The following is a 23,601-nucleotide window of genomic DNA, read 5'->3' as shown; positions in this document are numbered from 1 at the left end:
GTATCAACTGGCTCATAGCCCCAATCCGCCAATCTAACGCCAATCTAACGGTTGGCCTTTCTGGCATAGGCCTCGGCCAGAGTCAACTTCAGCATACACTTGGGTGTGTGGTCTGAGGGGCCCTCCGTGAATAACAAAGACCCTCCTATCACTTGGGAAATTCAAGGATTTAGAGACTTGCCTCCCAGGAATCAACTGACAAAAGCCAGTTAAATTCTTTATCATATAAATGATAAAGGGGGACACTTCCACTAAGAAAAAATTTTTTTAAGTTTATCATATATATATGATAAAATTTTAAAAGTTACATATATATGTATGTGTATATATGTATATATATAATGTATATATGTATATATATAAGGTATATATACATATATATGTATGTGTATATATTTTTGTATATATATATATATAAAAAATACATATATATGTTTTTTTTAAATAAATCTCTACACCCAACATAGGACTCCAACTCGCAACCCTGATATGAGTCTTATGCTCCTCTGAGCCAGCCAGGCTCACCTATACTAAACATCTTTTTCATTTTGGAAGCTGGCCTGTCCCAGGAACTGAAATCCAATCATGTGTTCCTCATTAAGGTCCCAAGACCTACTCTATTCCCAACCTAAGTCACCTTTCCAGCCCTATTAAAGGGCACACCAACCAGTCATCCTACAGACATAAGAAATGAGTTAGACAGAATTAGCGTGCTCCCATCCACCCATCTCCCCACAGGGCCCTGAGTAGCAGACAAACCCCTGAGACCCTTAAGCTCTGAAAACACCAAGAGAGTTCTTTTTTTCATCATCTCCCTAGAGACCCACAAGAACACCTTGCAAACAGTGAAGAGGTTAAGGGAAAATCTAAACTAACCCTTCCATCTCGGACATGCAGGAGAGGGAAAAAAAGGACCCACACGAAGGGTTTAGAAGACTTTTTTTCCTTTTAAAGATTTTATTTATTTATTTGAGAGAGAGAGTGCGCTAGTGGGGATAGGGGCAGAGGGATATGAGAAGGGAGAGCCAGACTCCCTGCTAAGTGGGGCACCTGAGGGATCATGACCTGAGAGATCATGACCACACTGAAGGCAGCCGCCTAACTAGCTGAGCCACCTAGGCGCCCCAGTTTGAGAGTTTTTAATGCTCAGACTGAAAAATCACAGGCTGGGTTTTTCATAAAGTTATTGGTCCACCTGTAGCAGGACAAGGATCCACCCCTCACCCAGCAAGGTCTTCGGAGTGGGGGAGCTCCCCCTGTAGTGTGGTACAGTGACACCCCAATCAAGAGGCAAAAAAGCAAGAAGCAGGAGCCCCCACCTGCCAGGCATGACGCAAGGCACTTTCAAGTGTTATCTCACTTAACCCCCACCCCCACCCCATGTGGCAGGGAGCCCCATTTTACAGACGAGGATCCCGAGGCTTGGAGAGGTTAATCAAATTGGTCCAAAGTCATGAAGTCTCAAAGCCAAGATGAAGAAAGCCAGTCTTCTGGTCTTCCCTATTCGGCCATGCTGAATCCTTTCTCTGATCCAGCTTCCATCTCCCGGAAGAAGTTCACTCGTAACACCCACAGCCCTCCATTTGTCCTGGTCCTTGTGAGGAAATGGCTCAGCTTGAAGGCAGTTGTTCTAAGAGGACAGGTGAGGATCCTGGCAGGCTCTTCTCTCAAAAAAAGCCTCAGAAGTCACTGCTCAGACCACTCACAGCTGACCGGAGGCTCCTCAGGACACGGTGAGGTAGAACAGTCCTCGGACACCAAGGCTCCGTGCAGCCGGTTACTGCAGGGGCAACGCTCAAAGAAGGTGAAGGATGCAGGGAGTAGTGTCAAAACTGCCACGGCAGGTCCCAGCAACCGGGGAGCCCAGAAGGAGCCTGTGGCTCCAGTCCAGGCATACACAGTCCTCTGCTCCCCCCAGGATGACCTGGGGGCCTAGAAAACCTCCTGTGCTGGGCCATAGGGGCCCTCACTTTGTTAGCAGCGGCAGCAGCCCCAGCTCATTCAGCCTCTCCGTGGCTGCTGCCTCCCATCCCCTGTTGGCCTGAGGGCTCCGAGGTGAGGGGTGCAGGAGCCCCTCCACCTGCACTTCAGGCATCAGGCCTGCCAGAGCCCGCCGCGCCCGCTGCTCCGCCAGCCGCCCCACGCCCACTACCAGCCGCACCCCCAGAAGCTGCACCTGTCGGCAGAGGACCGCATCACAGGCCCCAAGAAGCTGTTCTCGCTGCCTGGCAGGTAGCTCAGCAGGCGTGAGGTTGCGCCCACTGGGAGTCAAGAAGAGCAAAGGACACAGATTGTGGACGAAACAGCGACGGAAGAAGACCTCGGGCTGTCCACAGAGGTTCCGGAAAAAGCCCCAGAACCGGGCACCGCTCACCTCTGACTGAGGGCACTCCAGTCCCAGCACTGGTCGCTTCGGGTGCTCTTGGGGTGGGGTCAACACAGGTCCCCCAATGCCCAACCAGTCCCGGACTATACTCACTTCCCCAAAGGGCACCTGCCAGAAGTGGGAAGAGACAGGAGGGTTTCAGTCTGAGGATCGGACACCTGGGTTCTGCACCAGCTGACCCCTCCATACCCACCATGAGGCTCCAGCCTGGACACCCCACCCCCATCCCCAGCACTTTCGCCCAAAGGCCTGAGACAAGGATGATTCGGGCCCTATAGTTTGATCCTGCCCATCCTTCTCCAGTTTTTTATTGTGGACTGTGGTGCAGAAGAATCTGTTTGCTTCTATCCCCACTTGCCTTTGGAACCACATCCAGAGAGTATATGGGACTATCTGGCCCTCCACAGGATGTGATGGGTGGTACTGGGGCAGACAGATGGTCTGAGACAGAAAGACAGCCAGTGTTAGAGGAGGCACAAGGACAGGACTGACCAGCGCTCTCTGGGTGCCCTCTCAGCCTGGTGCCTCAAGCTATCATTTCCATCGATCATCATTGATCATCTTTCATCTCCCAGTTGGGGTCAATAAAAGCGATTGAGCCTCCTGCCCTGAAGCCTCATCCCCTCCCCCATCTGCCAAGCACCCCTACTGAGGGGCATTCACTCATCCTGAGGTCTGAAAGGAAAGCACACAGACCCCCAGAGCAGGCTCTGCTCTGAGCCTCTCCTCAGCTCAGACACAGAAGCAGGTAAAAGCCCTGCACCTCTTCCACACCCACCTCCATCAGGCAGTCTCCCTGAGGACCTGGTATTCCGGGTCCCTCTCCGACCCTAACCACACTCCAGGGAAAGAGGAGATCCGGCAAGGTAAGGATGGGGCCAGCGGAAGGAAGGGCTCGCAGAGGCAATTAGTAGACAGCTCACAGGGGAAACGGAACTACCATTAATGTGCTTGGTTAACTCCGGGCAGCGGGGCCTGGAGAGCATCTGAGACCACAGGAGCCAGCATGTGTACTGGGAGGGGCTAATGGGCCCGGCCCCATACGTGTCCACAGCCAGGCACATGCTCCTCCCCCACCGCACCCACAGCCAAATATCCACCTAGGAGCCTCCCCCTCCCCATCCAGGGGAAGCCAAACCCTTTACCCCAGTCTGGGCCATGCCAAAGGGTCCGGGGTTCATGCCCAGGAACAGCACTTCCTTGGGGCCCTGGCAGTAGCGGGTCACATAGCTGCGGTGTGGTTCCCACGCGTACTCCACAGGATTGTAGATGATGCCCACAGGCTCCGAGAACTGTAGCTGGCTCAGCTCAGCATTGAGCCGCAGCTCCTCCTCCAGGAAGCTCTCAGCCAAGCTTCGAGGGCAAGGCTGGAGATCCATGGCAGGCTCATGGAGGGGCCCCGGTGGAGAAGCCTGGGGCACAGCCATGTCACTGCCACCTGGAAGAGACGGACAGAGGCTCCATCAGCCTTCAGCCGGAGAGAGAGAGGGATCCAGACTGGCCAGGGATAACCTTTCTAGGGCGCAGAAGAGACTGTCAGTCACCCTCCACCCTCTAGGTCTGACAGAGCTCATCTCAGTTCTTGGTAGTGAAGGGCCCTTCCACTTCCCGCTTCAAGCATCCCTCCTCTTCCTATGTCACCTAATGAGAATAACCCGTCATTCCCCCCACTCCAAACCTCCTTTCCATCAGACATAACCTTGAGTCACTAGTTCCTAGGCCATGCCAAGTATATGGGAGGTTTTCAATATATATTTACCAGTGGCAAACTTTCCACACCTCTAATGTCATCCTTAATAAAACAAGCTCAGCCAGGATGGGCTGTGTTCTGGAAACCAATGTGCTGAAGAATGAGATGCAGGTGCACCGCCAGAGCCCAGAGACTAATTACAGAAGGCTAATTACAATTGCTTCCAGGTGGTGAGCAATTGCTCTGTGCCAAGTACACCTCATTGATCCTTGTAACAACCCCATGAGGCCAGTGTTATTGCTCCCATGTTACAGGTGAGAAGACTGAGGCTTAGTAAGGTCAAGCAACTTGCCCAGGGTCACGCAAGTAATGAAGCTGGGATATGAACCCAAACTATCTGACTCAAGGCCATGCTTTTAACCACCCACCTCATCTTGCCTGAGATGGTTCAATCAGCCACCCTGCTAATCCAACACCCCCACCACCCCACCACCCCCCGAAAGCCCAGCCCAGCTTCTTGCCCACATTCAAGAATTCTCAGTGCAGGGGCGCCTGGGTGGCTCAGCGGGTTAAAGCCTCTGCCTTCGGCTCAGGTAATGATCCCGGGGTCCTGGGATCGAGTCCCGCATCGGGCTCTCTGCTCAGCAGGGAGCCTGCTTCCTCTCTCTCTGCCTGCTTCTCTGCCTACTTGTGATCTCTGTCTGTCAAATAAATAAATAAAAAAAAATCTTTTAAAAAAAAAAAAAAAGAATCCTCAATGCAGGATGATTACTGGACTCAAAATAGACCCTTACAAGCTATGTAACCATGGTCAGAGCCTCAGGTTTTCTCACCCAAATACTCAGAATAATATCCATTCATTAGTAGCAATACAAAGGATGGAATCAGATTTAACACACAAGTGAGGGTTGGGAGGCAAGAAGGAAGTGGAGAAGCAGAAGAGAAAGAAGACGCGGGGAGGAGGCAGAGGGAGCACTCCAGCAAGTTCTATAGCCTACAAAGACCGTTCCTTCTAATCTTCCTCCTCACAATTCCCATGCAAACCCAGTGTTCCAGCCTGACACTTACACTCACTCTTTCAAAAATGCCTTTCCCACCCCAATTCCCAAAACTCTGTACATGTCATTTCTTCAAACCCAACCAAATACACTCCTTGAGCCAACCAGGACTGTGACGCCTCTGCCTCTCCACACACCCAAATCATAGCCATCCTTCAAGATGCAGCTCCAATGATCTCACTGGTAAAGCCTGCCCTCCTTAGGACACTGTAGCACTGCTGAAACTTCCCAGCCCCATCCCACACAGGAGAAGGGCTGGACTGAGACCTGGGAATCTGTATTTTAAACAAAATTCTGGTTGATGAAGGCTCAAACCACTGCACGTCACCATGGTTCATGGCTTCTTCCTGAATTCACACCTTGCCTCCTTACCTAGACTTGAGATCAGAAGCCAGGTCCCGTTCAACTTCCCTCTGTATCTTTGAGGTCCTAGCTTTTATTAGGTAGTCAACAAATACCCACTCAACTCTGTCCATCCTACGTTTTTCAGTCCTCTTTAAAATGACCTTCTACCGGGGCGCCTAGGTGGCTCAGCTGATTTAAGCGATTGCCTCTGGCTCAGGTCATAATCCCGGAGTCCCAGGACTAAGTCCCACATCGGGCTCCCAGCTCCATGTGGAGTCTGCTTCTCCCTCTCATCTTCTCCCCTCTTACGCCTTCCCTCAAATAAATAAATAAATGGCCCTTCTACCAAGGAGTCTTTCCTGACGGACTCCTCTCCATTTCTACAGCCCAAGTTCACTCAAGGCTCAGCTGCCCACTTTGCACTCCAGCTGTTTCCAAGGGTTTGCCAGGCTCTGGGTGTGTTTCCATCATGTCTGGGCCTCCCATGGGGCAGGGATCAAGGTTCTTCTCCCTCCTGAGACCTCAGGGTTGACAGAACAGCTTGATCCATCAATCTGTTCTTGGACCCTAGCCTAGGGGAAGTGAGAAAGAAAAAAATGTCAGGGCCAAACTTAGGAAATCCTTCTCCAGACTGATCCCGAAGTCACTGTTTTGTCCAGGTGGCTAACCAGCACCAACTGGGCTCAAACAAAAGACAAGAAGGAAGCCATGTAGAACTCAAATATCTTTGGAGCCCTTGCTGTGCACATCCCCATGTAGTGCCCATGTTAGGGGGCTGGCTGCTCCAGCTCAGGGACTTCTCTCAGGTCTTAGGTTAAGCTGTGCTGGAGATAGCAAGGCTGCAGGGTACAACAACAACAACAGCAACAACAAAAAAGATAAGGCTTTATTTGCAGCATTCCAGTTTCAAACCTAATCTGAGAGCAAAAGACACAGTCTGGGTTTCAACCAAATCCACTTTTTTTTTTTTTTTTAAAGATTTTATTTCTTTATTTGACAGAGAAGGAGAGATCACAAGTAGTCAGAGATGCAGGCAGAGAGAAAGGGGGAAGCAGGCTCCCTGCTGAGCAGAGAGCCCAATAATGGGGCTCGATCCCAGGACCCTGAGACCATGACCCAAGTTAAGGAAGAGGCTTAATCCGCTGAGCTACCCAGGAGCCCCCCAAATCCACTTTTAATCCTGGTTTTATCTCTAAGTTTCTCTTAAGCAAACCATTTAACCCTCCTCCCTCTGAAATGAAAACCACAAATTCCATCCAACCTACCACCAACTGTTAACTCTTTTTTTTTTTTTTTTTCCTTTTCCCAATATTTATGAGTCTCTTCCACGGTAGGCACTGTGGTTGTCTCTGGACAAGGAAGAAATCCAAAATGAATAAAATGTAGGCCAGGCTCATAAACTACCGAGAGAGGACACATAAACAACTCTAATACACTGTGGTTTGAGCTTTAACTTCCTAAACAATACACTATGAGAACCCAAAGGAGGAACCTGAAAGTCCTATCTAAAGCCACCAAGAATCAAAGACTTAAGAAACGTGGATATATTATAAATTACGGTGTCATACTAAATGCAAAGGAAGCTCAGGGTGATCCAGCAGTAAGTTTGGCCATCTAGGGTCTCTGACGCTAAACTCAGGAAGTGAAGAAGGAATCAAAGACACTATCCACTCCCCTGTCCCTTGGAAACACTCTAGGAATCGACAGGGACAATCAGCAAATCCTTAAACTAACAGCAGTGGTACCAGAACTTGGATTTGAAAACACCACTTATCCCTCCTACAGGTTCTGAGAGGGCCACCGGTTAAGGGTCCATAGGAAATCTCCGCGCCCGCCCTCGGGCTCCGCCCGACGGGAAAACCACGTCCCCGCAGGCTCTCCGGGCCGGTTCCGTGGGCTCGACTCTTCCTCTGCCGGGGCAAGCCCCAGACCGAGCGAAGGTCCCCAAAGCACAAACTTTCCGACCCCCCGCCCAACACCGCCCCGCAAGCCTGAGAGCCCAAGCCCTGCCTCAGGACCCCAGGTTCCCAGGCTCCTATTTCCTCACCTGGTTCAGCTCTCCATCCGGTTTCCGGTTCCCTTCCCCGCCCCCGCTCTCGGAGGACAGTGGGAGTCGTAGTCTACTTTGTTTATGGAAAGAGATTGGCGTAGCCGCAGCAACTTCCGCCGGAAATACTTGGATCCCCGGAAAGCTTCTTAAATTAGCCCTAAGTGACTCTGGGGAATGTAGTTTATCTCTTATAGCAGGGCAAAAAAATCAAGAAAGTTTTCAGGAAGGCCAGGCTCAGTAAGGACCACGAAGGTCCTGGTTTCTAGCCCTAAAGGGCAACCCCCTTCCAAAAATTCATCGACAAGACTTTTCCGAACAGGATTGCGAACCAAAGAACTTCAACCATCCCCAATCTCAAAACTCATGTGAGAGTATTAACAATGGTTAAAAAAAACATTTCTAGTCCTCCTGCTGCCCCACAGATAAGAGATCTCTCTTTTGCAGACCTCCAAGGACTGTATCTAAAACATCTACAGAGGGGCGCCTGGGTGGCTCAGTGGGTTAAGCCTCTGCCTTCGGCTCAGGTTGTGATCCCAAGGTCCTGGGATCGAGCCCCTCATCAGGCTCTCTGCTCAGCAGGGAGTCTGCTTCCCCCTCCCCACCTCCCGCCTGTCTCTCTGCCTACTTGTGATCTCTGTCAAATAAATAAATAAAATCTTTAAAAAAAATAAAATTAAAAAATAAAACATCTACAGAGGAGCGCTTGGATGGCCCAGCGGGTTAAACCCCTACCTTCAGTTCAGGTCATGATCCCAGAGTTCTGGGATCAAGCCCCGCATTGGGCTCTCTGCTCAGCGGGGAGCCTGCTTTCCCTGCCCTCTCTGCCTACTTGTGATCTCTCTCTGTCAAATAAATAAATAAAATCTTTAAAAATATAAAAATAATGAAACATCCACAGAGGCACTTTTGGAATCTCCTAACAATTCTTTACTAATGGTTTTGAGACTTCTTCTATCTCCCATCACTGCCCAAGCCTATGTCTCCATAGCTTTCACATTTGACTTCTCTCCCTCCTCTGCCATGCAATCTACCCACCCCTATAATCTCCCATCCTTCCCAATCCTTCCCCTCGAATACTTCCCTGAATATTCCTAATCCCATGGCTGTGCCTAATAATCCATTACCTCCCAACTCCCCAGTCCAAAACAATGTCCAGAGCTGCCCACTCCTAATTTTGTTATTTTTTTAAGATTTTGTTTATTTATTTGACAGAGAGAGAGAAAGCACAAGCAAGAAAAGCAGCAGAGGGCGAGGGAGAGGCAGACTCCCCACTGAGCAGAGAGCCTGATGTGGGGTAGGTCCCAGGACCTGAGCTGAAGGCAGACGGCCAAAGACTAAGCCACCAAGGCACCCCCAATTTTGTTCTTGTCCTCCATCTCGGTCTAATCTGTGTCCTAACTATAAGATTTTCATTGTACTGGAAACTCCATAAAGCTGATTGCCTTCTGGGATATGTCCCACCTCCTGCACACCTCAGCACAGCCATTCCTGAGATCAGGAAGAAGCAAGGTCTCCCTACAGGTGATAAAGAAGAAGACCAGTAGACCCTAGAACACGAAAAGGTGAGAAAACAAGGATGCTACCCCCTCGCCAACCTTTCCCTGCCCTCCTACCAACAGACAAAAGCAGCATGGGCTTTAAGGAAATGTGAGCAACAACCCTTGGACACCAAAGGTGAGAAACCACCCCCACATTTGCCAGACTTTGGAAACAGAGTTAATCATCCACCTCACAAAGTCTGTTATTTCCCGAACTTTTGGTTGTGCCAGATTCTTTCCCTTTTTGTGTCTTTGCCTCTCACCACCTATGTAAATGTATCTCTACCCTTACTTTCTAAATATGGGGGGTTTTGTTTTGTTTTGTCTTTTACGTAGGCTCCATGCCCAGTGTGAAGCCCAACATGGGCCTTGAACTCACAACCCTGAGATCAAAACCTGAGCTAAAACCAAGAGTCTGATGCTTAACTGACTGAGCCAGTATAGCTTTTTCTCTGTATCTGTGTATCTGTCCCCCTCTGTGTACATCTACCCTGTGCCTCTGCTTCTTTCTCTGGAATGTCTGAAATAAGAGTATCCCAGGCTTCTAGAACTGACTGACCCCTCAGTTTCTTCTGCCTTCATAGATCTATGCATTTGTATGTTACCAAACAAAAATTGGCGGGCAAGGACCCACACTGTGCTATCATCTTATTACTTAAATTCTAGGGGCTTCACCATCCCTTGGACAGCCCTCCTGCCCACCCTACCCCTCTGCCACTTGCTTGCCAACCACTTCCAGCTTATCACCATGGCAGCCCCTCCACTTTCCAAGTCTGCGTCTGATAAGAAAGTAATGAGGGAAATGCATGGCAGGCAAGCAGAGTTCCTCCAGGGCCCTAACTCCCAATGTCAGCTTCCAGGAAGAATTAGATAACTGTTTCTTTCTTTCTTTCTTTCTTTCTTTTAAAGATTTTATTTATTTATTTGTCAGAGAGAGTGAGCACAGGCAGACAGAGTGGCAGGCAGAGGCAGAGGGAGAAGAAGACTCCCCGCTGAGCAGGGAGCCCCATGCGGGACTCGATCCTATGAGCCGAAGGTAGCCGCTTAACCAACTGAGCCACCCAGGCGTCCCTAGATAACTGTTTCTGTCCCTGTAACCCCATTTATCCCAGGAGCCCAGAAATAGGAGGTCTGAACATAGGGAGAAACTGAGTCTTGGGCAACCCCACAGTGAGCCCCTGCAGCTGACCCCAGAAGGGTGTGGGAGTCTTCTCTGTCTAGGCCATGCTACACCTCCCCACCTGGTGGGTCCTTCTGAGGGAAGATGGAAGTGAGAAGCCCTGCAGTGGGGGTGCTTAGACACAGAGACCCATAAATTTTCAAGAGGTAGAGTCTTAGAGAAGAAACTTGGGCTAGGGTGGAGCCTTCCCAACCTATCTTGACTGTTTCCCAGGCTCCTGGCCCTGTGGGAAGTCTCCAAAAGCCGGCAAACTGTCATTTATGGATAGAACTTATGGGGTAGAGACAGAAGAAGGCCTGTGGCTTGAACAGAGCCTAGAGAGTTGGGTCACTCCTTTGGGGCTAGCTGGGCCTGGGTCAGGGCCCTCTGCTGCCCACCAGGCTGCTCCTGGGGCGGGAGCCCAGGCAGGAAGGGGTTAACCTGAAGGCTTGTTTTCCTTTGGTTTCAGTGAGCTCCTAAGGCTGTGTTGGGCCATGAGCGCCATCTATCGGCCTCTGGTGATCCTAGCTCTGACTCCAGGCTCACCGGCTCTTAGGAGGATCTTTCCGCCCTGTCCCTGCTTCCATGCTGTCAAGAGTAGAGAGGAGAGTTGTCTGGCTGCAGGGTCTGGTGCAGAAAATAGATATTGGGGATTGGAAAAGATGAGGACCATGTTTCCCTCTCCCCAAGTACCAGATGTGACCCTTGGTAGCTCCTGCCACCTCTGCCCTAGGGAACCCCAAAGGGCTTCTGGTGTTTGCCTTTCAGTGGCTATATCCCCAAGCTCCACTATGACGCTGGGCACTTTCCCTCTCTCAGCCCAGTAAACATTAAAAGAGCAACAGAGAGGAGAGGTGGCGTAGCGGAGGCCTTTAGAGCATGGTCTTGGGACTCAGACGGCCTGGATTTGAATCCAGCTTTGCCACTTACTAGCAGTGACCTTGGACACGTTACTTAACTTCTCTGTGCCTCGGTTAGCTCAGTTGTAAAATGGGATTATCACTGTAAACCATCTCTTCTTTTGTGGTAATTAAATGACTTAGTTACATGGTGCTCAGTAGAGTGCCTAGCTCAGAATAGTAGCTCCCTAAAGGTCAGTTATTGCTGTTATAACCATGTGTCAGGGTCTCAGGCAGATGCTAGTCTGAGAACCCAAGATCTAGACCACAGAACCACATCAGACACACACACACACACACACAGAGGACAAGACTGGGCAATACATCCCTGGAGATTTCCACAAAGCCAGTGACCCATATGGGCAAGTCTAGGGGCCGGAAGTTTAGGATTACAAGAGAAGTACTTTTTAGGTCTCCAAGACCAGTAGGAAATTGGATGAGAGGGTCAGAGAAAGAAAGAACTTGAGGTAAAGATGTAGGAAGGAAAAGCACTAGGAAAGAGGTATTAACAGGCTCTTAAAAGGACCCTGATTTCTCCCCAGCCCAGTGGGGAGGAGACTCACAGAGGGAGAAGGCTATCTGCAGGTCCCACAGGTCCTGCTCCCCCCTCCCTCCCAGAACCGGAGAACCAGGAAACCAGGAAAGCCCGGCTGATGCAACCTTCCATTGTCCACAGGGACACATTTAAACATGTCCCTATCCCTGTGTCTTCTGTATCTCTGCCTTCCTCTGCCTCACTGGCAAATGGGTACAGAGGATACTTCTCCAAGGGGTAAGATGAGAGGCAACATGACAGCCTCTCAAAGGAGACAGAAATGTATAGCCAGCAGGGTCCCTGGCCAGCCTCATCTCCCCCAGCCCTTCCAGCAGCCCAGACCAGCTTTACAGATTGATGGCCACTTAACTAAAGGCAGGTGACAGTTTCCACGTCTCTCCAACTGGGGTGTTCTCCCAGTCCTGGGGCCGGGACACCTGGGTCCCCAGGAGAAGAGCAGGACAAGCTGGATGGGCTGATTTGCATCGCTTACTTGGGAAGCAATTATCGGAGGAGCTGTCAGCTCAGCGCAGCTCTCTTCACTAATCGGATTTCACCAGGGCCCCAGGCTGGGGGGCGCCGAGTAATTTGGCTTGATGCAGTGGTGGGAGATGTCGGGGCCGGGAGGCCGGACAATCCGTCTGAGTGGTGTTCGAGTTGTCCAGAGCAATTCTCCTGAGGAGACCACACAGATATCAGATGGACAGCCAGCCAAGGGGCCTGGCCTGATCCCCAAGGCCTCCAGCAGGACTGGGGGCCTAGGGGGAGGAGCCTCTCCCACAGGTGGAGCCAAAGAGGAGTCAAGAGTCTGGGAGAAGGGCCGCATAGAAGGGGACCAAAGATACCGGCTTCCAGCCGGCCCAGCACCCAGGCCCTGCCCTGCCCTGCACTCCCAGCACACCAGCAGAGAGCGGGGACTTGACTGAGGATGAGTCCGCCCAGCCTTGCTTCTCCCACTGCAGTGCTCCCAGCCCTTGTCTCTGGCTCTGTCACTCGCCTGCCTTCTCTTGTCCCCGCAAGCCCTTGTGAGCCTGTCCCCTCCTTCCTCCCATGCTACCCAGCTCCCTCTCTCCCCAGGTTCGCAGTGGACGGCTGACCCCTCTCTCAGCCTATGTCTCCCATTTCATACCTTTCAGAGCAGTGATAAGGATGATGACAGTAACGAACCCTGACTGAGCTCTCCTCCCACACCCACCACGCTAAGTACTTCCTGTGGGCTTGCGCCTCTGCTACTTAGAGTAGCACTGTGAGGGCCAGACTCCACGTCCCCACGACTGATGAGGACACTGCTGCTGATTGGACACCCCAAAGGAGGGAGCACACCTGGGCTTTGCCTCCTGAGCTACCTAGGCACTGGTGGCCGATGTCTGGTGTACAAGGAACGTCTGTTGACTGAATCAAGGATGGAATGAGTGGTTTGCCCTATTCTGCGCTCCTGGCTGGCCTCCCGGTGACGCCTATATGGCTGATCTGGCCTCCCCATGCTCTCATACCCTGATCCCCCATTGTCACCTCAGCCTGACCTTCCTCACACCTCTCCACACACTCCATCCTGGCATGCGCTGGAAAGCACCACTGACTCCTTCTCTCCTGCTTTTGCGCAGTGGCCCGTTTTGTCCCCTTTGCCCAGAGTGTGCTGCCACTGGATAAGTTCCTCTCACTCCCCAAGGCCCACGTCAAATGCTACCTCCCCTTAGAAGCATTCTCTGATCCTCCCGCTGCTTGCACCTCCCTGGAGACCCTTGTCACCAACTGGTAAGTGGTTCACCTGTTCCTAAAATGCTTTATGGCCCCTGCTAGATTGTTCTGAGAGGTGAGCACTCAATCTCCTCTCTCTGGGCATAGGCCCCCTGCCTTGTACCTCTTAGGTGCTCAATGAGTATCTGTTGAAAACAAGAGTATCTGCTCTTTTGTTGTTGTTGTTTATGTCATTCAGAGATGCTCTTACAGTGGGTTGAAAGGAGCACTCAACTTTCAAGGAAACTTGGAGCTGGGGGCTTGGCAGTTGCCAGCAGTCCGACCTTAGGAAGATCATTACCCCTTGGAACCTCACACCGATCGTTTCATTCATCACCTGGAAGAAAGGATGACAAAGTCTACCACGAAGGACATGCAACACATCCTCCTCTTACCAGCTCAGAGTCTGTCTGCAAAGCTATGGAGATCTGTCTCTCTCCATCTTTCTGCCTCATGACTGAACCTCTGCCTCTCTGACCCCCGCCAATACAGGCACAACCCAGGACTCCGACCACTCAGCTTCCTCAGGGCCACCAGGCCTCTCATTTTTCCTGATATTACCATTCCTAGGGGTGACCCCACCCTTCTGCCAAAAGCCCAGAGGAGCATCAAGCCTCACCTTCGCTTCCTCACAGCCCTCCCCAATCTTGACAACTAAGACCTTGAGTTGTCCCTCTGAAAATATTAATAATAAAGAAACAAGGCACTGGGCATGCAACTGGATGCAAATTGGCCCCAATTCTCAGTCTGAGAAATAGAATGCTTGAGCTGTGGACCCAGAGAAATCCTATGCTCGTTTGCATGCTATTTGCATTATATTTACATGTGATCAATTTCATGTTCAAATGCACAATCCTCCCTCCCCAGTTTTTCTCCCCCAGGGCCCCCCTCAGCCTCTGGCCCCCATCATTCCCCCCAGCCCCTACTCCACTTCCCCTAGGCCTGCCACAACCCTCCTCTCCTTTTCCTTCTTTCTGCCAAGGTGCCCAGTGCCCCCTCCCAGTCCCCTCCAAGCCTCCTCCCAGCTCCCTCCACACCAGCAAGGACCCACTTGCCCCATACCCAGAATAGGTTCTTGGGGTCTTACCCCTTAGTTCAGGAGGGGCATCCCTGCCTGCCCCCTCCCGCCCTGAGCCGGGCGGGCGCAGCAGACAGCAAGCGCGTCTCTCAGCAAATCCCAGCCCCATTCAGTCTGGTGATTAATGGCGCTGCCCTCCCCATGAACCTGCCTTTAATACTGAGGAAGTTATGAAACCGCTATACATCAGCAGCTCCGGCCCCGCTGCCCCCACCCGCCTCCTCCTTGCCTCCACCCCCCACCCTCAAGCTCCCTCTTCAAAATCTCATTTGGGCTCCTGCCGCCTGGGCCCACCCCTCCGCTGGCCTTTGCTGGGGGGAGGGGGTGTCTGCCCCTGCTGCCATCCCTGGTGAAGACCCACATCTCATTTTCCCTTCCTCTCTCCCCCCTGCTCCGCCCTCTCTCCCTGCCCCCCCACCTCCACGGCTGCATCTCCGGACCCATTTAGAATTGCTGACATTTTATCTGCATTACATACATCACTCCGTCCCCAGCAGCCATCTCTCATGGATTGGGGCGGGGGGGGGGGGTGGTGGTGGTCCTGAGCTTGGGAAGATGGTGGGAAATAGGTTGGAGGTGGGGAAAATAGATAGCACTTTCTCCACACCCTTTTCCCCTGGGGCCCTCTCCCCAGCCACCTGGGAAGTTAGGAAGCTGGGAACTTCCTTAGCTGGTGTCTGGTGTAGGAGATTGGTAGGTATGAGAGACACCTCATGCAAGCCCCCTACCTTACAACATTAAAAGACGTTTTCTTAGACTATACGGACTGGGAAGATCATGTTGCCCATCTCCCTTCCATGGGGCGCTTCTGTAGGAGATTATGAAGGTGGTTGCTAGATCTTTAAGCTGACCTGTTGTAATGTTTCCCACACCTCCCTTTTGGGAAGTCCCTCTGAATATCTAACCACTGTGCCTCATGCTGCAGTCATTATTTTCTCCTTGCTTTGTCCTTAGAAGGTTGGAAAGCAGTATTGTCTCTCCAATGAATTAACCCCTTTGTTCTAATGCCTGAGCAATCATAAATATGGTCATCCACCCACACTCCTGGTTCTCATATATATTATAGGAGGCAGAAGATGGGGCCATCCCAGAAAGGAGGGAATTGAGACCCAAATTCCAGAGGAGGAAAAAAAGTAAGAACGATCCCAGTGAGCAATTTTCTCTCCCTGAAGAGATAGACAAGGCAGAGGGCAATTACAGACAGACAGGTCTGGACCAACAGACAGACAGCAGAGGGGGGTAGGAAGGAGAAGCCCAAAGAGAGACAGGCAAACAAAGAGACAAACAAACAAAGAGCTAGACAGACAAAGGGACCATCAGCCAGGGACAGGCAGACAGGCCAGAGGAAGCTGACAGACGCACTGGTATCTCAGGCTGGACATATGAGAAGGGCTCTGTCTCTCTGCCTCTGTCAGTCAGGGTCTCTGCTGGAATGTGTCTCTCAGGATCTCTGGGGCTTTGTGTTCACAGGATCCAAGGCTATCCATTTCCTGGGAATTTTTGTTCTCTTCAGGTTTCTCCTTGCCCTGTCCCTTACCCTTCCCTTGCCCCGTTGATGGTCCCATCCCAGCAGACCCTTCTGTCTCCAGCCATCTTTCTGACCTGCCCTTCACACACCCTCTCAGTGAGATCAGACACTTCCCAGGGCTTTGAGGAGGCTCCCACAGGAGCCAGGCCAGTCAACCAGGGATGGACAGGAGGGGTAAGGGCTCCAGCAGCAGGGATAGCTCCTGGGCCTGCAGAACCGAAAGAGCGCTATAGGACTGTGTCCCCAGCCTGGCCAGGCTTATCCAATGCAGCACGAGGAGCCCCAGCAGGAAGGTGAAGGCAGGGAAGGTGAAAGGGCCCGCTGCTCCCCCCATGCCCTCCTGCTAGTTAGCTCCGCCCCAGACAAAACAAACCTCAGACAGGGGTGAAGCTGGGAGTTGCTCGTTTGCATACGGTTTGCATCTCATTTGCATGTCCCTGATTCCCAGTCATCCCGCAGACCTTGTTCCTCTAAGTCCAGGCTCTCTCTGGCTCAGTCTGGCCCCTAGGACGGTTGGGGGCAGAGAGAAGGTGGGTGGGAGGGCAGGTGGGGTTCCCACAGGGGCCAGTGAGTCTTTGTCATGTACCTTCTGCCAAGGACCCTGCTAAGGGCCACCTACTCTCCCCCCACAACCCTGCAGCCAGTATCTCAATCCCATGCACCAGCTCCGTACTGTCCTCCCTCTGACCTTGTCCCCACGTTGCCCCCAACCTTCCCCACCCTTCTCTGTTTAGTTCAACATTAACCCTTTAAGGGCAGGGACCAAACCCTCCTCCTCCATGAAGACTTCCTTGGTCACACAGTCCAGAGTGGTCGTGATACAGTCCTCAATACTGGAAGGCACCTCAAGAATCCACACAGTTTTGTCTTACCTATCTCCAGGTAAATGATGCATCACTATCCCCATTTTCTAGATGAGGCAACTGAGGCCTGGGTTGAGTTAAGTAAGTCTCCCAGCGCCATATAGGCAGCAAGTAGGGAGAAAACAAGAGCCCAGGCCACTCTTCTCAATGTCCCCTCTCCTACCCTGTCCTTTTTGTTCATTTGGCCTGAGCAAGACCCCGTTCAACACTCCTTTTGTTGTCCAATGAGCTAACCATTAGATATCACTGCTTAACTTCTAGATTGGGATTTTAGTCTCCCGCAATCTCCCTGGGATCCAGCCACACAAAATCCCTGGCAGTTCCCTGAATTCCCCTTGCCCTTTCTTGGCAACATACCTTGGCCCATGGGGACTCTGCTAACAGGACTACCTTTCTTCCCAGCACCTCATGAACTGGAAAATTCCAGCTCATCCTTCTCTGTGAAGCCTTCCCTGCTGTTCCTCTGAGGCTCCCTGCCCCCCCACACACACACCATATTTAAGCCCTGAAGGTAGTACTTGTCACACAGCTACTGACAGCCCAGCCTCTCTCCCTAACCACAAGTCCTTCAAGGGCAGGAGCTCCCATGTCCAGTTCAGCCCTTTCCCCAGAGCCTACATTGTCTAATTGGACCAAATTTCATTACCACCTGCTTTCTCCAGTGCAGACCGCTGGAACAGAGGCATCAGCCTGTTAGGGAGGTCAAACAGAAATATGCAATTGCAATATGCAAGAGGAGTCCCAGGAGGTTGTCCAAGGGTGCAGGATGGCATTTCTTGGTTTTCTTTTCTTTTCTTTTTTTTTAAGATTTTATTTATTTCTTTGACAGAAAGAGATCACAAGTAGGCAGAGAGGCAGGCAGAGAGAGATAGAGGAGGAAGCAGGCTCCCTGCCAAGCAGAGAGCCCAAAAACCGGGCTCAATCCCAGGACTCTGCGATCATGACCTGAGCCAAAGGCAGAGGCTTTAACCCACTGGGCCACCCAGGCACCCCTCTTGGTTTTCTAAATAATCCCTTCCACCTAACTTCATGCTCAATGAATGAATGAAGAGAGGAAGGTAGAGGAACAGAGGAACTGAACTGAAGGGGAGCAGGGGAAGAAGGAAGAAAGGGAGAACAAACAAGAAATAAAAGAGGTGGAGTGAAGGGCAGAAGGGAGAAGAGTCAGAGAAGGCCAAAGAGGAAAGAGGGAGGGAGGAGAAGGACAGGAGCCCAAACTTCCAATTCTCCAGTGTTCCCAGCAGAAACCCTGGCCTTGGGCCTTAGTAACACTCCTGTCCCTATTTTCCTGTCTGGGAAATGGACACATCTCTCTTTCTCCAAGAACAAGTGAGGCTGGGGAGGGGGCAAAATCCAGAAACCCTTGCCATGCTGTGTGCCCTGAGGCTTTTTAACACAAACTACTTCACAAAATTTACCTGAGAGGTAGGAGTTATTCCCCACCCCACCCCTAGATGTAGGCACCCAGACAGAGAGCTGCTCCATTTGCCTCCTTGATGTGGAATGTGGGTCCAAAACCCTTCTCTTCCCATAGTCCCCAAGGCCCTCTCGGCATTGAGGACAGACAAGAAAGAGAGGCAGACAACATTTCACATCACACTGGGAAAGTCGAGGTACAGGGGCTGGGGGGAACCAGTCACCTCCACACCCCATGGAGGAGTGCGAGGCTGTCGTCTCACTTCCCCTTCTAGGGAGAGGGTCCCTGCAGCGACTCAGTCTTTGCCTAGTAGGCTGATGATGTTCAATCCAAGATTCTAAAGATTTAACAAGGGTTCTGAAGACACACTTAAGCGGATGCAGAAAATGGCTCTGTTATTTCATCCCTGCCTCAGCCAATGATCACCAGCGGGGGAGAGAGGGATTCAGGTGTTTGCTTTTGTTTTGTTTTTAAGTTTTTTTAAAAAAAGATTTTATTTATTTGTTTGACAGACATAGATCACAAGTAGGCAGAGAGGCAGGCAGAGAGAGAGGGGGAAGCAGGCTCCCTGCTGAGCAGAGAGTCTGACACAGGGCTCAATCCCAGGTCCCTGAGATCATGACTTGAGCCAAAGGCAGAAGCTTAACCCACTGAGCCACCCAGATGCCCCCCTTTTTAAAGATTTTATTTACTTGAGGAAGAGAGACAGAGCACAAACAGGGGGAGGGGCAGAGGGAAAGGGTCAAGCAGACTCCATGCTGAGCAGGGAGCCTGATGTGGGGCTCTATCCCAGGACCCCGAGAAATTGGCCTGAGCCAAGGGCAGACACTTAACTAACTGAGCCAGCCCAGGCACCCTTCAGGTGTTTTCTTTGAAAGATCACACACAGATTTCTCCCTCATCCCCAAAATCCAAAGGCCCAGAAATATCCATGGTTCTCCATAGCTCAGAGATGCACAGTGACAGGTGAATACACCCAGCTCCCCTCTCTCCTCTCTAACCCTGGCTAGGGAAGTGTAGGTAGAACCAAGGATCGCAGAGGACTCTCCCAACCCCACAGAAACAGAGCTTCACCCCAGGTAAACAGGCAACCAACCTGTGTACATCACCCTTCAGAAGCTCATGCCCTCCTTTCTGTCAGGAAGTCCCTCCTAATGTCTAGCTTACATCTTTCTCCTGCCATCTACCCAGTCCTCAGGTATGATGGCAGAGAAGATTTGGAGCTATAATGGTCATAGAATGGGGAAGAGAATAAATACTTTACTTTAAGCGGGGGGGGGGGGGGAGGGTGTAAGAAGAAGTGGTAATGCAAAAAAAAAAAAAAAAAGAAAAAAAAAGAAGTAGCTCACTGAGCCCCATCTCTGCCTCCCAGTAGCAGTAAACATGGAGGGTAGACAACTGGGAAGACTTCCTGACAGAGAAAAGAGGTACTTCTAGAATAGGACTATGAAGGGCAAAGGCCACATTCCCTCTTGGTGGCCTCCCAGCCTGGCAGAGACCTTTCAAGCGGCACTTGCAGGAGGATGGCCAACACTTCCAGAAAAGCTCAGTGTTCTGGGGCTGCTGGGAATCCTTGCCGCTCCACGCGGAAAAAAAAAGAAAAACCTGGACCCGGAGCCCCCTTGTGGCCATGTGGAGACAGGACAGGCAGGTCGGCCTGCGGCAGCCCCAGCCCTCCCAGCCAGGGAGCAAGGGACCAGGGGGGCACAGCCCTAGTGGAGGCAACCCGTGGCGCCCCGCCTTTGGAGAGAACCCCAATCTGTAGCCCTGAGCTCATCACACCCACCAGCTGACTCCAGGGGTGGGGGTGAGGGGCAGGGCAGAGCCCAGAAGGACCTCTGCAGGTCCTGGACAAGGGCATGGGGGACCCCCAAGCATGCCCACACCCCCACCACAGCCTCTCACAGCCCGGCTCCACAGATGTAAGGATGCACACACAGATCTCTTCAGGGAGAGGATGGCTCCCTGCCGACCCCCTGTGATAAGGGATGGCTGTCAGGGACGGTGAGAGCGCAGGTCCCAGAGCAGGAACAATGGGCAAGTCTGCAGCAGGAGGGTGCCTCAGTCTGTCCTTCAGCATCAGTGGGGCCCTAAGGAAGCCATGACCACTGGGCCCTCCCCCAGAGTCACCCTATAGGGACTTGGGATGTGTGAAGAGGAGTAACTGGGAAAATGAAAAGGATCATAAACCTGGATAGAGACCAGGCTTCCCCACACCTCCCCAAATCCACAGCCTCCTTCCAGGACTGTTCCCTTTGGCGATATGGAAGTTCTTCCAGGCATCTAACCTCAGTCCTTCCTGCTGGGACTGGAGAGGATTTCTCCCTGGGGTTTATTCTGGCTTTTTGCCTCTGTTATAAAGCAAACAAACTATTCTGAAACCTGAATTGGGGATGGATGAGAGGGAGGGAGCAGGAGGCAAGGAGGAGTCAGGTAAGACAGGTGACCATCAGAAAGCTGATGCATATGATCCTCCGTCCTGCCCATCTATAAGGAAGGAATGGGGAATATTGGACTCCCCTTGGAGGAGGCACCTGGGGCAAATGACACAGAGGACTTCCCAGAAAAAAGGACATTCTGTGAAACTCTTTAAGATGCTAGGAAATTGGAAATGATAGCAAGAGAGAGAAGAGGAAGGGAAGATGGTGGGAGGTGGAAAAGGGTAAGGGTTATCCATGAAGAGAAGAAAAACCAACACAGAGAGAGGAGAAGGAAGTCATAGACCTGAAGTGGGGACCTAAAAAGCTCAGGATTGTTTCATGTAACAGAGCTGGGCTTCGGTTTCCTCCCCACAATAAGGGTGATGGTGCCTGTCTGGGATCGAAGCTTCTGGAACTGTCACAAGTCAAGCACAGTGGCTTCCTTCCAATTGCAGGCAGATGAGTGAATCAGAGCTGGAGGCAGGAGGAGCCTCAGGACATCCTCCAGCCTCCAAGCTCCATGACCCATCACTGGCTGCCCATCCGAACCACGGCAGGCTTTGGGGAACAGGGCTAGGTCCTGACAGCAGAGCTCCTGGATCAGATGGGCCTGGGAATCTGGATCCTAACCAGCACCCCCACTTTCCCAATCCCCCAGTGATTCTGAGTCAGCACCTGAGAACTCTGACTTCATCTCAAACTCTCCCTTTTCAGGGGAGAGACTTGAGGCCCAGAGAAGCAGAGTCACCTTCCCAGGTCACCACCCACACACTAGAGCCCACACGTGCAGGCAGGAAGGACCTCTCCCCTCTCCATTCCTCCTGCGTTGGTGGTATAGTGGTGAGCATAGCTGCCTTCCATTCCTCCTCCGTCCCCAGCTATGGGAAATCTCTTCCTGGCCTTGCCTCTCAGTGCTGATGTGGCTGAGGCCTCCCTTCCACTCTGGGGCTCAGGTACGGGCTCCTTCCCCTTCTTCACCAGGACCTGAGTTGAACCCAAGTATGTGATGTCCATCCCAGCACCCAACACGGAAAAAGTTCCATAGGCCTTGGTAGAATGAATGACTCCATCAGTCAGTCCCTCCTGGCCTCTGCCCAGGAGGCAGAAACTTCTGTAGAGTCCATGGGGAAAGGCCAGGAGAAGGGCCTCAGCCTTGCTCAGGGACCAAGAGCAGCAGGGCCCAGTTCTGCTAGGGGGCTGCCTTGACAGGTGGCTGGGCCACTCATCCTCCAGATAAACATGTGAGGTCAGCAAACCCCTCCAGAGATCAGGCAGTGTCAGTGGCATGAAAATACCAAGGGTTATGGGAGCTTTGCTGCACCCCCTGCCAAAGGCCAGGAAAGAGATCAACCTGAGTATTGCCTCTGAAAGCAGGGATGAAGTTCTGGGGCCCCCTTCCAGCCTGGCTTCTGCAGATAGTCCATCCCCAGCCTGGATGGGACTCACCATCCTGCTCTAGACCCTCCCAGACAAGCAGGTCCCCTTCTGTCAACCTCAGGACACTTGCTCCCGCTGAAGGTCTGCGGAAGAGCCCAGAGCATGGGGAGACAAGACTGAGCTGGAGAAAGGGAGAGTGGAGCTGTCCATGCAGATTGGTCAATGACCATTCAAAGTCACATGTGTGACTCTGGGTATTGGCAGGCTGGGAACAGGTGGGATAGAGCAAGTAGATAGAGAGTAAGCACAGTAAGAAGCAGAGAGTGAGGAAGGAAGGAGAGAGAAACCTAAGCTGATGGGATGGCACCAATGAAAGGAGGGCAACCTGCTTCCAGGTACCTCAATTTCCCTTTTGAAGCTATTACCCTTTTAAAATTTTTTTAAAATTTTCTAAGATTTTATTTATTTGACAGAGAGAGAGACAAGCTAGAGAGGGAACCCAAGCAATGGGAGTGGGGAAGGGAGAAGCAGGCTGGTTTTTTTTTTTAAGATTTATTTATTTAAAGATTATTATTTATTTGAGAGAGAGTACATGGCGGTTAAGGGCAGAGGGGGAGGGAGAGAGAGAAACTTAAGCAGGCTTTGCACTGAGCATGGAGCCTGATGTGGTGTTGGATCTCACCACGTTGAGATCTTGACCCTGAGATCACCACCTGAGCTGAAACCGAGAGACTGACCCTTAACCAGCTCCACCACCCAGATGCCCTGAAGCTACTGCCCTTAACAAAAACTCACACAGACCTTCACAGGACCCCCCCAGCCCTTCCACTGCCTAGCAGTTCGGACTCCCTGTGATTTCCGAGAACACCCAAGGCCCTTTCTGGAAGAGCACTGAGTACCTGGCTGGGAATCAGGAACGTGACTTTCGGTTCCATGCCTGCCACAAATGTCCTTTGTGATTTGGAGAGAAGACCCACCCTCCTGGGGCCTCAGGGGTCCCAGCTGTTAGAAAACAGGGCACACTAGGAGGTCTTTAAGACTCCCTCCCCGTCCTCCTCTCTGGGACACCTTGCCACCAGCACTGAGAGATAGCATAAGGTAATGGGGGGCGGATGGAGAGACTCTGAACTCAGAATCCTGACTCACAGATGCTCTTTTACAGATGGGGACAAAGAGGCCCAGAGAAAGCCTGGAACGCTGAGACTGGGAGGAGCCTTAGGTCCTTAGTGCTCCAAGTCTGGACCATGGGCCAGCAGCCTCGGGCCCCTGGAGGGGCTTGGAGAAAGGCGGCGTCTCAGTCCTTGCCCCAGACCTACTGGACCGGCATCTGCCTTTGAACAAGATCTCGGGTGATGTAAAGTTTGAGAGCACTGTGTCAGCAGATAGCTCAGTGTGTGGGTTTCACATGGAGCCAGCCAGAGCTCAGACGGAGGCTTGGCTCCCCTGCTCACCCGCTGTACTTCTGTTCCCTGCAAAGCGGAGGTGATCAAACCTGTCTCACTGGGTTCTCCTGAGGATGAA

At 51.8% G+C, this 23,601-nt stretch overlaps 1 protein-coding gene across 6 annotated transcripts; it reads right to left on the bottom strand.

The window, feature by feature from the left end:
* Positions 1–1,093: 1,093 nt before the first annotated feature.
* On the bottom strand, positions 1,094–7,608 carry SMUG1 (single-strand-selective monofunctional uracil-DNA glycosylase 1). Of its 6 annotated transcripts, XM_044227618.1 has the most exons (4): positions 7,527–7,549; positions 6,745–6,828; positions 3,532–3,824; positions 1,094–2,494 (listed from the first exon to the last, which is right to left on the bottom strand). In XM_044227618.1, exons 3-4 carry the CDS (start codon positions 3,811–3,813, stop codon positions 1,967–1,969), a joined length of 810 nt encoding a protein of 269 aa, XP_044083553.1. In that variant the 5' UTR covers positions 3,814–3,824; positions 6,745–6,828; positions 7,527–7,549; the 3' UTR covers positions 1,094–1,966. The 6 variants fall into 6 exon arrangements, with proteins under 6 accessions (XP_044083553.1, XP_044083550.1, XP_044083551.1 ...); XM_044227615.1 differs by lacking the exon at positions 6,745–6,828 and having other exon boundaries at positions 7,527–7,608; XM_044227616.1 differs by lacking the exons at positions 6,745–6,828; positions 7,527–7,549 and adding an exon at positions 7,048–7,520.
* Positions 7,609–23,601: the final 15,993 nt, after the last annotated feature.

Source organism: Neovison vison, chromosome 12, assembly GCF_020171115.1.
Source record: "Neovison vison isolate M4711 chromosome 12, ASM_NN_V1, whole genome shotgun sequence".
Taxonomy (NCBI): Eukaryota; Metazoa; Chordata; class Mammalia; order Carnivora; family Mustelidae; genus Neogale; species Neogale vison.
This window is presented reverse-complemented; position numbering and strand designations above follow the sequence as displayed.